Here is a 16,419-nt window from a genome sequence, read left to right as displayed (position 1 = left end):
TTTTACGATCATGTTATTTGTCCATTTTTGCCTCCATTCTAATTTCCAAACGTATGGGTTATTAGTCTTTGAGCACCGCTCTGTCCCCTGCATTTCATTTAGTTTTTAAGAATCAATGTAAACACCCTTGAAATTTTGACTTTTAAACGTCTTAGATGATGTACCCGTGCTGTTTACGTAGTGTCTGTGTATCTTGATAGTATTTAGCGCTTAGTGTTAAGGCAACCAGGTATAGCCTAATTACTCGAGCCTTTGTAACTATCCATGCTCCTCTTTCTCTCAACTATTTCTTGCTGGTATTAAAATGCCTTTATTGCACAAGAAGCCGTTTAATCCGAATAAACATCCACCTGACTTGAAGGAAAATGAAGAGGTTTTCTTTTGCAGGCTAACTCTAGAAATATTTCGAGATTATGAGTAAGTTCATTCTGTTTAGTTTCCTAGATCGCTTTAACCCTACTGATACGTTCTGCTTCCCAGCCCACCATTTTCTCATGCAATTTTTGTTCCTATTAATAAGTTAACAGATCTAAAATGTTATAAAGATTGAAATGACAACATTGTTATTATCTATCTATAACTCATTGCTCTTTTTATTTAGTTGAACTTCATGTGTGGATTCTCATTAGTGAAAATGTATGTCAATCTACTTAAGTTTTAAAATAAAATTATCATGTCTTGTGATCATTTATAAATTTTCTAAATGAACTCGGTAAATTTACCTCTTTAATTGTATCATTAAATAAATAAGTCCAGCTGAAAAATTTATATTCATATTTATCACACTTTGAAAATAATTTCTAAAATTGTTTACATTTTTAAATTGTCCCCATGAGGTTTATATTGTCTATTTCTAGTGATGTTTTCCTCCTTATGTTGATTATTTGTTCATAGGGAGTTCTGTGAACGAGTAATCTTGTGTAACTCATTGGTTTGGTCATGTTCACTTACCGGGCGGTCACATCTTACATATCAAGAAGCAGCAGCCAGCGAAGAAAAAGTCAAAAGGCTTTTAAAACGATTTCCTATGGAGGTATGTTTGCTCAATAAATCGTTACTTTTTTTTTTTTTCAGTTATAAGTTATTACCAGTCCAATTGAATACGTATGTATTGGATAATTAAAGAAACAAACTTTAAATTTCTGATTATATTTTTTCCTATTATTAGTATATTTATTGAATTCATTGTATATATAAAGTATATTACATGAATAATTGACAAGTATAATGTCAATAACAGTGACATTTTTTTAATGGTTTAAAAAAATTTCAAAGATTTTTGTTGAATATTACTCCTCACCATTCAAAATTTATATAATTATACATTCATTCATGGTCACTATAATATTTATATTTAGACTGAGCTGCTTTAGATAATTCTAATTTTGTGTTTCCTTCTAAAGTGTACCTCGTTATGATTAAGAAAATGAACAAAATGTTTTTTTGTATAAAATTGTCTCCATCTTGTTTTATAATAACTTTTTTAAATTATTTTGACATGCTTGTTTAATGTAAGGAATTTCTATTTTCCTTGGTACTCTTTCAATTTTTTATGAACTGTTACTGTAATTATGAGTATCGCTATTAACACGTTTATCATAAAGTAAACAAAACTTAGATTATTGATTTTTTGGAACGTTGGACAAGGTCAGATTTTAAGTTTGAGGACAGTTATGGTCTTCATTTTTAGTTTATTTCACTAAATTAGAATTACACTACACTTATTAACCTTGACCTTAATCTATCTAGGTTTTACTATTTTTATGTATTATCTAGAAATTGTTAAATTATAATTGTTCTAAATGATAATTCTTATAACATTAAATATTAATTGAATTACTACTTAATATTGTCATGTGGTGCTGAGAAACTGGCAACTAATTTTTTTAATTTGGATGGGTGATATGACTTAATTTATTTACTCTAATAAAGTTGCATCACTGGGTTTAGTCTTGAATTCCATTAGTACTAATAAATTTGTCATTGTTAATCTGTTTTAAAAATATCTTTATGTTTATTTATTTTTATTTTCATTTACTATAACTAAATTAAGTTTTTAAGAATTAAAAACTAAATTAATGGTATTCTATCTATTAATATGACTATAGTTTTCCATAATTTACTGTTATATCATATTTATTATAATCATGAATTTATTTATATTTCTTATTAATTTTTTACCATTGATTGATTATCTGAGAACTTTTTTTTTGTTGAGAACTGTTTTTTGTTTTTTTTTTGTAATTGACATCTCTGACTCCTTTTATACTTACTGTATTTACCTGAATGTAGTTCAAGATTTTTTCTGTTATTGTCTTCGGTAAATAGAAGTGGCGACCTATATTTGGATTTGATACAGGTAAATTTGAGTACGACCAAAATTATAGTTTTTAAGTCACTTCATTGTTAATTTCTGTTTCTGTTTTCACGATGGCAGGCTGAAAATAGTTTATTATATTAATACTAAGTGATACTAATTGTTCACTTATTATTCAATAAAACAATTTATTCAAAACAGGTTCAAGGATGATACTTTCAAAGGAAAATGGCATATTAAGAGCTGTGAAGGTAAATTAAGGTTACGTAGAATTATAACACTCGATGTATTTGGGCAGCATTACCAAATAAAGCATTTTTCTCTACGTTTATTAAATTTGAATATTAATTACTTGTTGGTAATTTAATTTTTACTTGCCTCCATTTTTTCTCTGAAAATTATTTTTTTTAAATAGGTCGATTTAACTCTTTTTCTAACTTATTTAGGAGCAAATTGACTTTTTTAATATGGTATAATTAATTATGTCTATAATTTTAATTGAATCGTTAATTTGTAATTTTGGCAATTCTACAAATTTGGTTCTATTAAGGATTATATATTTTTTTTTTTTTTTGGAAAATTTAAGTTGATTGATTGATTTTTTTTATTTTTACATTCAGAGAATGCTCCTTGATAATATTCTGAACGAGCCACAATCTTAATATCACAGCTCTCTTGATATTGATTTTTTTTAAAAGTCTTATTATTGGGAGTAACACATATGACAAAGAGTGAACAAAACAAAATAACGAAATAACAAACTAAACAAAATAAAAGTATCTAATTTTTGAATTAATTTTATTATTAAATACTTGTTTGGTTGTGAGCAATCTTAATATTGTGATCAAAAACATTGTCAATATAAAACATAGTCGAAAACTTTTCCTGCTTAAAAATACCTGATATATTCTCAAAGTTTCACAATATTATCACATCTATAATGGCAAATAAACCTAACATAGAACATAATACCCAATATCATAAACAAATATATGTTTAATTAGGGTTTAAAGGAACCAACAAAAACTTTTAGTTCTATTTTTATATAGGTGAACTGACTTAATTGGGAAAAACATTTCCATGACTTAAATAAATAAATATGAAAAGAAGAATACTAAAATGGCAAGTTGAGAATCATTATAGCAACTGCTCTTTCGTTTCAGTTTGGGAGGAAGACAAAAATTCTCCTTCTATTTCTTGAAAATAAATTGTGGGCATGAAAAAAGATTAATTAATGCCATTTTTATTAACTTCACAAGTATCAGTACAACCTTGGTATAAATCAGTACAACAAACATAATAACTACCGATTGAAAATCTCACTTGTCAAAGCTAAATGAAAAATAGTTTATTATTTTGGGACTAGGAACAATTTTATTGGCCATAAAACAGTGTGGCCACATTTAATTATAACTTATATACAAAGAGAGAAAAAAAATAGATTAATTAAAAAACTAACTGACTAAGTAAAAACAAAACAAAAAGTTAATTACAAAATATTTGTACTATTATAATAATGGGGTAGATTGGTGAAGCAAAAAGGTAGTGAAATGTAAGGGATTTAAATGGGGAAAGGGTTGGTACATGACTGTTAGAGAGAATGGAGTTCCAGAGATATGCAGCTCGGGTAAAAACTGATTTATCTAACGCAGCAGTTTGGTGAGGTGGAGGGTAGATGTCAGATAAACAGGACATGGTAGTACGGGATTGGACAGAGAATTTGAATTGCAGGTTTTCTTGGATATAGGAGGGGCGTTGAGTACTAATTGCTTGGAATAGAAAAGAAGCTAGGAAATACTGGCATCGGAAGGCTGGATAGACCTTTGCAAGCTATAGGGTACTAATAGTGAATATTGAAAGATTAAATATTTGTATCTCCGTTGTTCATCCTGGTAACTTTCTAGCCCCTCAACATTTTTATTTAGGTTAGGGAGAGATAGATCAACCATTTTTCATCATCAAACTCAAGAGAAGCTTCACAAAAAAACTTGGTTAACCCTTTTAGTGCTGGTGAGTTAGAGGTGGCTTTGCAAAGGTAACTGGCCGAATTTCACGATTTTACCAGGGTATGGAAAAAGGCTAATAAAAAAAAAAATTACATAATTCAAAAAGCAGTGTATTAAAGACAAAATAGAGAATAAAACACTGATACTAATTTTTCTATGTTCATTGAAAATTATATAAATAGCAAAGATATAAATGATCATAAAAAAAAAAAAAAAAAAAAAAAAAATTGAGTTCTCTCTTACTAAACATATTTTCACGTACGAAAAGTCGTAATCTTTCATCATAACTTTGTATAGACCATTTATTAAAAAGTATATATTTGCATTTCCAATATATTTTGTAACAAAATAAATAATATTGCATTAAAAAAATTAAGAATAACTCCTAGATACATGGTAAGCGCCAGACGGATTAAGTCACATTTTCATTTATTTTTTTACATTGTTGTTGAATAACTGTTTTTAAAAATTCTCTTGAAATAAATTAGACCATTTATGATGTATTAAAATTGGAGAAGTTGGGGGTGCGGTCAGCAAAGAACAACATAAATAAACAAAACCATATTTATTTATTTTAAACGTCGGCATAAATTAAATAAATATGGTTTTGTTTATTTATGTTGTTCTTTGCTGACCGCACCCCCCGACAAACTTCTATCATTAATCTACGGTCAATTATCTACACCTCATAATGTATTACAAATTTATTTTGAGATAGAGTTCTCAAGCAAAACGAATAGACGCATCCACGGACCGTCTTCCTTTTATTATTCCACACAGTCTATCAGCGATCTTCCGGTTCTTTAATTGGATGCAAGATGTAAATTTATATTTAAGATTGTCCTCGAGGATGGCAAAGTTGGCTGAAACGTTGATGTTTTGAGACTTAACTTCGCTACAAATTATTTTATTTTAAACATTACCAAAAACCTTTTTATGGCTCTGAAGAACAAATTTTAAAAGTTTAGTCAAAATTGGGTTTAGCTGTTTTTCTATGAAAATCTAGGCTTTTGATCCTCAGCTATTTTCTTTTAACACTCAAGTAGTCTGATGCCGTCTGGGAGATGACCTAGGGACCTTTTTGAGTGTAGCTAGTGTCTCATCAATTCTTCAAATTCCCATCTCGTGCTGCCTTCCTAGCCTAACACACTGTGTCCCTCAAAAGAAATAAAAAAAAAAATAAATAAATAAATAAAAATCAGTTTGGTTATTTTCTCATGAAAAGGAGACAAAACCCTTAGAGAGAGATATTTTACATGTGCTATTTTATTCATAAGATCACTTGTTTTTTGTTAACAAATTATTACTAATAATGTATTTTTTGTTATTAATTATTATTATTATTTTTTTTTGTCCTTTTAGTTGAGAATTCCTGTACTATATTTATCATCTTTATGTGATAGACGTTCACTTGTTGAATTAGCTGAAGATGTGTTTTCTTTTGTAAAAGATCGATTCTTCATCGGTGAAACTGTTGACGTAAATCTTTCTGATGGACAATCCGAACCGTGAGTATTATAAAATGTTGTTAGTTAGAAGTGCTCTACATCATAGTAATATTGTAGGTAGTTGTAAATATCTTATATGTTACATCCTAAAATAGGATTTCGTTAATCTTCTCACCTGTTTTTATATTTATTTGTTATTTTTATTTTTTTTTTGTAGGGTTAAATGTCATGTTCTTGCTGTGAACCCACCAACCAAAGAGGAAATTGAAAAGTACGAAGAGAAAAATGTGAAGTAAGTTAATTTATATTATTTTGTTAATAGTGATTGTGTATTTTCTTTTTCAGTTTCTTAATGAGGTCTCTTTCCTAATTCAGTTTTGTATAAAGCTCATAAGAACATCAATAACTTGATATTAATTAAATTAATGCTTCCATTTTGTTTTGATTTTTCTTCTATTTCTACTTCTTTATTGCATACGATTTATTAATATATTGGTTTTATATATTAATTTTATTTTAATTATCTTATCATATTTTCTTTTATTTGTAGAAATGGTGAGAGGTATCCATGGGTTCCAGCTCCTTTGTACAGGTATGAAGTGGAGCGAATGGATACTTGTGAAGAGGCCGAAGTCAGCGCCGATCTCATTTCTCGCAAGAAGTCCTCTTATACTAAAGATAAAAACAGGCTTTATATCAAACAGTTTGTTCATCTGGAAAACGGATTTTGGAGATTAAAAGTAAAATTAATTCTCTTTGTTTATTAGTTTAGATACTTTTGTAAGATGCTTATTTATATTCCACTAATTACCTATTCATTATATACATATTTTTTATATGTTTAATTAAAAGGTAGGGAGTGGGTAGCTCATTTTAAGACACTGTTTCGACTCACTGAGGACCCAGGTTCGAATCCAGCTGTGGCAGATAATTATTTCAACCCAGTGGGTTCGGAAGCCCTTTGGGGTCTACCTAGCCTCATAAACTGGGTACCCTTAATTTGGTAAAAAATCTGGGAGTCGAGCATGATTTTGACCAAATCATCTCCTTGCACAACCGTTGGTCTAGTAACCACAGTTCCTTACTGAGTTAATTAAGTACTGCACCCCTAACTCTCCATGGGTTGTAGCGATACAGATTTAATTTAAATTTAAAAATACATTTACTAAATTATAATTTTTATTATTAAATATAACTGATTGAATGAATCCTGCTATTCGGGACTCCATAAGCAATTCTCCATTAATTTGGCTGTCAGACATAAAACATAAGACTCTATGAAGGCCTTTATTATGTTATGGTTTAGAGTGATGTACTACTTTCAGAGCTGACTACCAAATTCTTCTCATATTTGAAGAGTTGTTATGTCAAATTTATGGAAATGTGTATGTCAACAACCAATAGAGGTCAAGAAACAATTGGACCATTTATATCATGAGCAGGACATTTCCCATTTCATCGAGCGTGAAAGGCTTATATGGTCAGGACATCTTGTCAGAATGGCTGATGACTCCTTTTAAGTTGTCACAGGTTTGGGAGGCCTTGGTTGTGGTGGGCAATGATGCAAGATAATATCTAAGTGTGCCTGACTGGATAGTAGTGGCACTGGATAGGTGGTGGATCTGTGGTGGTCGTTGCTGAAGGAAGCCATGGGTTGTAGTGCTAAAAATAATGATCTGAAATCTCCCTTACTGTAAATAAATTGTTAAACATAAAATTATATGTTTTTTAAAAAGGAAATATGTTTTTCAGGAAAGCTCCAACATGAAATATGGTATTTCGAAAGTGAAGTTTGACCAAATATTTTGTGGTTCGGCTCCTGAAATGAATGTTCTTAAATCCACTAATGGAATCGAGAAGAAAAAAGGATCGGGTGCAAAGAAGCAAGAAACTATTAACAAGTTTGTATATTTTAAATTCTTTTCAGAATTATTGTTATTATTCTTGTAAATTTGATTAACATTTTAAAAAATCTTATAAATTTGCAGATATTTCAAATCTTCTGATAAGAAATATAACCTCCCTCCTAAAAAGAGCCCTAAGAAAAGTGGTGAATTCTTGGACAGACGCAATGGTGGAGTGATTAGGAAGAGGAGAACTAAAAAAGAGATGGAAGAAGCTCACAGGTGTAGTTTTATTTATTTTTTGAAATGTTTAAATATGTTATTAAAGTAATAATGAGAAGATAGTTATCTATGGATAATGTATATGAGGGAAGTTGAATAAGTTTAAAAGGCACTATTAAGTTAGTTTTTAAACTAATTTGTGTTATTCCCTTACCTCACACCCTACTATCTTCTCCTCATATAGTTATTAAAATAAATGTGTTCGTTCTGAAATCAGATGTAGCTTCTGATGACGCAAGATATCTCTTCCATTCTTTCATTTCTGTGGTATTCAGTTTCCTCTACAGTCTAAGGGGATAAATTCTGTAAATATGCCTTGAATTTAGAGTGCTGCTAATTTGTATGGGATTAGAGAAAAATTTTCCCAAGTTATAAAATAAAACAATGTAGATTTATTAATAATCTGTATTTATTTATTTTATTAGACTCGGAAACAAACTTGGCCCAAGATACAAATCATCATCTGTTGAAGCAAAGCAAAAAGAAAAGCAGGAAAAACGAGAGAAAAAGAAAAATCTAGCTGAATTTTTGAAGGAATGGAATATGAAAAGGGAAGATTTAGAATGTGAAGATCTTAAGGTAAAATTTTGAATTGAAGAAATGTATGAGAGTTAAAATTAATTGATAATTAATAATTTATTGTCCATGAATTGTCTCTATGTTGAAGCTTTACTCGACTCATAATACTACTTAAGGGGCAACGGTACTTAGCATTGTGTTTCTACATTTAAAGACAAAATAAAATTTAAAATTTTGAGAAAACTTTCTAATTAAAGGACTTATCCTCTGATATATAACTTAAATTAATGCTTCAATGTATAAATTGAATAAAAATATGTATTTAACGCAGATCTGAGGATAATATTTGATGTGATTTAACATCAACATGGAAATATGTGTATAACTAAATTTCAGCATTATTAGTGGAGACTATATCCCCCATAACCAACTGTTAATAGAAATATATAATGTTACTGTTATGTTCACCATGTAAGGCCCACCAGGCCGATCTGGTTTAAAATAAATAACATTATTAGTGGCATGAGGGGTGATTGAATTTGTTATGTTTAGCAACCTGGTTAATGTATAAGGACAATATTATAATATTTATCTTATTATATTTGTTACCAAAGAAACAAATTATACCCATTCCCAGAAAATGCCAATGCCAATATTAATTGATTTTGATTTTTAGGATTTACCAGTTCCTACTCCGGTGAATAGTAAACTTTCAAATGAAAGGTTTGGTGATGCCGTGATGATCATGGAATTTCTGTTTTCCTTCAGAAATATATTACCAGTTAAAGACTTCTTTCCAAATGGTGTTACATTCGATTTGGTGGAAAGAGCTCTTGTTGAAAATGAAATTGCAGGTAAGATGATCGTCCGAGAAAGTTTGTAATATTTTAATGTTAAATCAGCAGCAAGGAGTTTAGATTAAAAGTTTATTTAAATCAGAAATCAAAGATAATTATTTCAATACCATAAGAGTTCTAGGCTTAACAATTTGTATCTTGTAAGATTATAAGGTAACAGCTATCAAGTGATAACGTATTCTGGTCATAGGTGGTTTTTATTTCCATTATTACTACTACGCCCTGCTGACTGGTATGTAGCTTGAAGGGTGGAGCAAGGGATGCGGTATATGATATGTGATTGATCGGTGTAGAAGAGGGTTAGGGTCTTTTAGTTTAGTGTAAATATCAGATAGTTTGTTGTGAGGTCTAAAAGCAATACGAAAGTTGGGTATAGCAGAACGTAAGAATTTTTGGATGTTGTCAAAAAGAGAGGGAATGTATGGTAGTGATCTGTATAAGGGGGTCGTGAAGAATTAGGTGAAGTGGTGAGACAATTTTTGTTATCATATAAGTTTATGAATGATATGGAGAGGGATGTTAAAAGTATTTTAGAATAAGGTATAAAAAAAGCAGTATGTTGTGTTGTTTGATCATCCTTATTAGTCTATTACCAATATATTTTGATTAACAATTCATTTTGTTGTTGTTCAAACGTCATTCTGAATTTCAGTTAAAGTTGATAGCTTAATTTTCCATTTCTTTTTTTTTTTTTTTTTTCTGTATTTAGGTCCATTGAGTGATCTGGTTCACCTTCTTCTCCAAGGAATATTTGATCTTCTTGATCAAGAAGCAGAAGAAACCAAGGATACTGACGTGAAGATTACACGTGAGTTCACTTTTGTTTTAACTTTTAATAGTTAAATATCTGTGTTATTAAAATTAATTAATATAGTCTTCTAATATTTTGATATTTATTATATATGACTTATATTTTATAATTCTTTTTTAGCTGGTTTGGTATTCACCCGAGGAGATGCGGACATGATTAGCGTGGTCAAAGCAGCCACACTTTCTGAATCGTGGATAAGAAGACACCATTCACTTCCTTTAAGTCAGCTGACTGTTGATCCTACGACACTAACAGAAGTTCTCAGACTCCATTTTCTCAGTTCTGGTGCAGCTCCTGCCAAGAGTAAAACAGCAAAATGGAGGTTAGTATATCTATTAATGCATTTAAAATCAGTTGTTTATTATTATTGGCTCATATTTAATGAAATGTATTGTCTTAATGATGTTTAAAATATATTGTAATAATTTTAAAATTATTGAAAATAAAATAAAAAGAATTTTAATCGTTCTAAACTAATTTCAAATATAAAAGAGGTAGCTTGGGTTTAAATAAAAAACTTTAATATTAAATAGATAATAGAATTTTATTTTAATTTGATAATATAAAAGACTCTTAATCTCAGGGCGGGTTTCTAGGCAATCAGAAACAGACAATTTTACTATTAACACTTAATTAAATTACTATCTCTGTTACACATGTATTTAAATTTAGGTATAACAAAACTGACCAATTTCACAATCTTCTTTTGATGATTCTTGGTATCTTCTTTTCTATAATGCTATGTCCTACCGTCAAAAATGGCTTCCACTCCTTCCAAAAAGCTATGTCTCTCTCCCAACAATGGCTTCTAATCTTTCCCGCTTCCAGCCGACGGACGTCCTCTCACCAGGCAATCCAAACTCAGAGTCTCTTTTTCTTCTTGGGTGACTCTTGGTTGTCCTTTTTTCAAGATGTCCACCCTTGCTAGACAGAAATTGATGAGGACCTCCTCATCCTGGAAACATCATTTCCCAATCGCGCCCAAACAACGAATGAATCTCGGAAACCAAAACCTGCCTCGATGTTCCATGTAAACATTGATTGTCGCACAACAGTTGGGGATTTTTGCAAATGATTTACTTTTTGAATATTATTCTTTAGCACTATATCTTGACTTCTATTTTTTCTTAAATTTACTGTATTTTCAATTATGATGGGATGAGTTAAAATAGTTTTTATGATATTTGAATCTGCTCAACATTGCCTTGATTCAACGGTCTTGTTGACTGAAGGATACGTGCCGCCATCTTGGTTTTGTTTTGAATCACAAATTTATTATAGACAATGAAAATTGATTAGCTTGCTTTTTGGTTCAACGAAACAAATGAACAATATTAAAATGATACATAAAATAAAACATATTTAAAACCTTTAATACATCAAAATATACTATTTACTCAAAAATAGCATATTACAATATATTCTGAGGTTTATGGGGAATTAAAATAAATCAATTGGTATATTGCTTAATTTACTTGTATTTGACTCCTAAAGAGAAATTGTTTTATTAAAATTTCATTTTTGTCATCCCCAATTTATGAAGAATGTTATTTTTCATAAATGAAAGAAATGGAAAAAAAAAGAAATTAATTCTGGAAGAAACTTCTCGAGAGTAACTTCTTTTTTCAGACTCAATTTATATTGTTTGACTGAAGATTTTCCGATTCATTGCCTTATTTGGACAAGGATCTAACTAGCAAAATTGTGTTTTCTCTTAGAAATCATTCTTAACAAAACTATTTAGCATCCAAATAAATTTCAGTGCCATCGATTGAAAAATTAATAATCTAGTAAATCTCTTGAGTTTAGAAGAAATCTCTGCCTACAACTCCCTGATGAAGACCTGAAAATCAGGTCGAAATGTCAGCATAAGTAAATATTTTTATTTATTTATGTTGTTTCTTTGCTGACCGCACCCCCCGACCATCTTCCTTCTCCAATCAGTAATCTACGGTCAACTATCTACACCTCATAATAATCTACTAGTGTGATAATTCTATCAAGGGACAAATTTTCATTTTAGATCTATAATTTTTGAAGAGAAACTTATTTACTGATGATCTATATAAATCAATAAAAAACGCTATATGGGAGTGACTTTATTTTGTGATGCGAGATGGAACAGAAGTGATGTCAGGGGGGAGTGTGTAGCTCGGTGGTAAGGCATTGCAATACTAACTCCAAGGACCCGGGTTCGAATCCGTCTGTGACAGATGATTATTTTCTGTTTCATTGTAGTCATGAGTCAGCCCCTTGGGTTTGGGAGCCCTCTGAGGTCTCCCTCAGTGTAGTGCAGTAAGTGGGTACCCTTAATTGGGATAAAATCTGCTGGTCGAGTGTGATTCTGACCTAATCACCTTCTTACGCAATCATTGGTGTAGGAACATCACTTTGTTACAAAATACTTCACCCCTGACCCTTCATGTGTCATAGTGGTAGAGATTTAATTTTTAATGGGAGAGTAGGATGTTAGATGAGCTTTACAATCCTGGCAGTGCTGGTCCGATTGAGTTAGCTCCTGTATAACACTCCTAGTACATTATAAAATATTTTCTTGCTAAAATTGACTTAAGGAATGGCTGTTCTATTCTAATTATTATTATTATGGAATTAACATTTTCTGCCTTAAGCTGAGCATGATCATTACTAATAAAATTTCAATAGATTTTATTTCCAGATGTTTCACCTCTGTCGGCCAGTCTCAAGGCTGCCACAGTCATTTTTTAAATTTATTTCTGTATTGGACTGACACTATTGTTTTACATTATTTGTTTTTATTAATTTGCAGATATCAAGCGAGAGGTGGATATTGTAACAATGATGATCCTGGTGTTCTTTTTAAATTGAGGAAACCTCAAATTATCGAGAAGCTAGGACAGTGTAATATATGTGATTTTTCCATAGGTAAGTGTTATCTATAATTATAATTATTAGTTAACATTTTTATATTAAATTTGAGAGCAATACCGAAAGATTAAGGTAAACATTCTGTAACAATGATACATATTCATTATTATATCAGATTTTTGTTTTGATTGTGATGAGTTTCGGCAACAGAATGTTAAATTTTTTCAGATGATCAAAATAAGCATCTATTAGTAGGTGCTCTTTTTCTTATTTCAAATGAAATATTATTTTTATATCCACTATCGCATTGAATTGTGTAAGATCTAAATTGGGCAGAAACTTCTTCAGCAAATGAAGTATGAGATAAACCAATACAAAAATAAATAAAAAGTCTGTACAAAAGTATCTGATTATTTAAGGAATTATTTGATTTCATCATTAGCTCTATTAATGTCCTTTCAATCACTTGATTGCATGAAGGTTTTTTGTATCATAAGAAAGAGACCAATTTTTTCTAGGCTTGTCTTATTATGATCGTGAGCAATCAGGAAGGTGGTTGACTTCTGGAAACATAAAGAGAAGGAAACAATACTGGACACAGAAACTTTACATTGAAATTTTGCCTTAACCTTACTAGAAATCAACTGCGGACGACAGTAGGACTCCTCACGGGCTACTGCCCCTTAAAATATCATCTTAAGAAGATGAGGATGGTGGAGGATTGCACCTGTCGTCTGTGTATAGAAGACGAAGTATAGGCACAGCAGATTCTGTGTGAATGTGAAGCCCTTGCCTTCCGAAGATTACAGTATTTGGGACAGGACAAAGGGAACCTGAAGAAATTTCTATAACAAACCCAAAAGAATTATTGAGCTTTGTAAGAAGCATAGGATTCATATGGGATATCTAGTGGAAAGAGGGGTAACTCACAAAAGATCCAATTGGGTCGAAGTGAGGAAGGGATTCCCGACCCTCAGTGTAATAATAATATTAGAATCATGGTCAGTAAATTTTTTCAATGACTTCAAAACCCCTTATATTTTTAATAAAAATGAAGCTATTCAAATTTCATACCCTACCTGAAAATGAAGAAACATTTACTAGTGGAACTAATTTCTAATATGAAAGTCTTAGAGGAAAATGGGCATGTTCCCTAGGCTTATTGTTTGCAGAATAGTGGTGTTATTTCTTCCATTTAGGGAGTATAAAAAGAGTTTTGTTTAAAATGAAAAGTCTGCATTACATTTAGGATATGTGCTCTTTTGAAAAAATATTGTGCCATATATGATACAAATAAATATGGATTTGGGTAGGTAGGGGTTCAAAAGGAACCTTTGCTAGCCCAAACGTGAATATTACTGAAAATAAAATAAATGATATGCTGAATGTTGTTATTGTTATATTCTGAGTAATTGAACATAGTAATATTGAAAACAAATATACAGAAATACAAACTAAAAAAAAAGAAGAGAATTTAACTTAACTTATATCTACTAGAAAATTAAGATTTAACAAAAGAGAGAGAGAAAAATGTCTTAATATCACTGGGTAATGGATGGAGGCCCTCTTGTAAGTTGATTGTATATGTCTTCATGGAGGTAGATTCAAGAAAAGGTACATGTCCTTTTGGAGGATGAGCCAATGTAGTCTGCCTGTCGTAGCAAAACATTATTGAGATAACGGAGATGGCCAGACTGCTGGCTACTAAGAATGCGTAGTGAGAAGAGATGCTCGATGTATGTGTACAGAATGTGATTCTAAGGTGTCATCTGTTCATTTGCCGTATAAATATTAACAACCAAAAGTTGATTTATTTTGTTTTTTATAACATTGTTACATAATCGATTACCAAACATATGTTGGCCGCAACAGATCCCTTTTGAACAGAATGTGCTTAAAAACGTTGTAGGGTATACATTTATTCCCTTTTATTATATATTACTTGCGCTTTACAAAAGAAAGAGATTGGTTCAGTATTGATAGGAAGAATTGAAAATTTTAACAAAAAACTTCCTATTCACTTCTTTTTTTTTTTTTTTTTTTGGCACATGCTCTTTTGAAAGCATTAGCTCTTCAATTGTGCAATTAAAATATTTTAAATGTCTAATAAAAAATCTTTTAATTTTGAATCATTTTGATAATGTATATTTGCAATATTTTATTAAAAGGTATTTATGATTGCATGATTAATACCAAGTTAATTTTTGGTATTCGCTAAGAATTAAAAGGCTAATCTATTAAAGCTCTTTTTTCGCATATTAACCATTTGTCTGACCAAAATGTAGAGTACGTACATCCTGATACTGAAAATGTTGTTGTCATAGAGAATCATTGCTATGCACTGGAGTTTTTCTTTCATTTATATTCTACTCTTGTTGGATACTGAAGAGTTCTAGCTTGATATCAATTAATCATATTTTTTGGACACCATTTTTTGTTTTTGTAATTAATTTCTTTTTAATTTGATTATTTCTAGATGAAAAAGTCTCAGTTCTAAACTGTCTTATGGAACAAATCCTTACTTATTCGACGCCTCGAGACATCATTGAAGAAGGTTGTGATAAAGCAAGATCGGCTCGAATAGAGCTAAGATCCGTTAGAGCCGCTGAGGTTAGAAAAGAAAAGGAAGAAGCTATAAGGTATGTAATTGAAAAAAGAAATTATTGGTTATTAAGTGAAGAGCTCCCTTAAAAAAAGCTATAACTGACATTTTTTCAAACTTTCCAGAAATACGAAAAACATGCGCGCATCACACTACTTTCACTTATCACCCTTTTTACATCTCAAAATTTTCTTTAGATAGGTGGGATCGTGTTTAGATAAATCATCGCTATTTTTGTAATTTAAAAAAAAAATATATATGTATATATATATGATATGGTAGACTGGGGAAAGTAAAAGTTATGAAAAGGAAATTTTTAGTTTTTTATTTCTATAAAAGTTTATATTTTAGGGTTTCTCCTAGTGGAAATAAAGATTATGAATTTTGTTCCTGCCAAGAATATAACAGTTTAATAAAAGATAACTAAAGTCGTAATGCAATCGGGAAAGATCAAGTGGCCTCGGCTTTTCCCGTTTGAATCATCTGTCTCTGTTTTTCCTTTTTTCTCCTTTATTTAATCATAAAATTCTTTAATACATTCATTTATCCATTGTTTATTATTTCAAACAGTAAGGACTGTTCATTTTTTCAAATAAACATAATTAAAGGTATAGTATATCCAAGATTTGCCCATGGGTAAAGGAGGAGCAAAAGTGCCAAGCGTCCTCCCGCCAAGATCCCATTCTTAGGTCATCTCTCCGCTCGGTGTCCTTTCATGGACGTTGTAAAATGAAAATTTAAAAAAAAAATAAGGAAAATTGTAATAACAAAATCAAACAGGGACAATTTTGTTGATAAAAACGTTTTATTGTTGACATTGTCCCCGGTAGAAGGGGTTTTTGTTATGGTGAAGAGTAGAGAGGGGGGTGCACGAACTCCCTTCCCT

At 30.6% G+C, this 16,419-nt stretch overlaps 1 protein-coding gene across 1 annotated transcript in view; it reads left to right on the top strand.

The window, feature by feature from the left end:
- Positions 1-37: 37 nt before the first annotated feature.
- Positions 38-16,419, top strand: part of Acf (ATP-dependent chromatin assembly factor large subunit) — a gene marked incomplete in the record, with an annotated part of 58,309 nt that continues 41,927 nt past the window's right edge. The window contains 13 exon segments of the mRNA XM_067045263.1: positions 38-417; positions 895-1,033; positions 5,686-5,831; positions 5,989-6,063; positions 6,322-6,511; positions 7,524-7,672; positions 7,760-7,897; positions 8,323-8,476; positions 9,093-9,270; positions 9,983-10,081; positions 10,205-10,406; positions 12,873-12,988; positions 15,408-15,570. Coding sequence (XP_066901364.1) covers positions 305-417; positions 895-1,033; positions 5,686-5,831; positions 5,989-6,063; positions 6,322-6,511; positions 7,524-7,672; positions 7,760-7,897; positions 8,323-8,476; positions 9,093-9,270; positions 9,983-10,081; positions 10,205-10,406; positions 12,873-12,988; positions 15,408-15,570 — 1,862 coding nt within the window.

Source organism: Halyomorpha halys, unplaced genomic scaffold (assembly GCF_000696795.3).
Source record: "Halyomorpha halys isolate HHAL.00 unplaced genomic scaffold, Hhal_1.1 Scaffold1029.1, whole genome shotgun sequence".
Classification (NCBI taxonomy): domain Eukaryota; kingdom Metazoa; phylum Arthropoda; class Insecta; order Hemiptera; family Pentatomidae; genus Halyomorpha; species Halyomorpha halys.
This window is presented reverse-complemented; position numbering and strand designations above follow the sequence as displayed.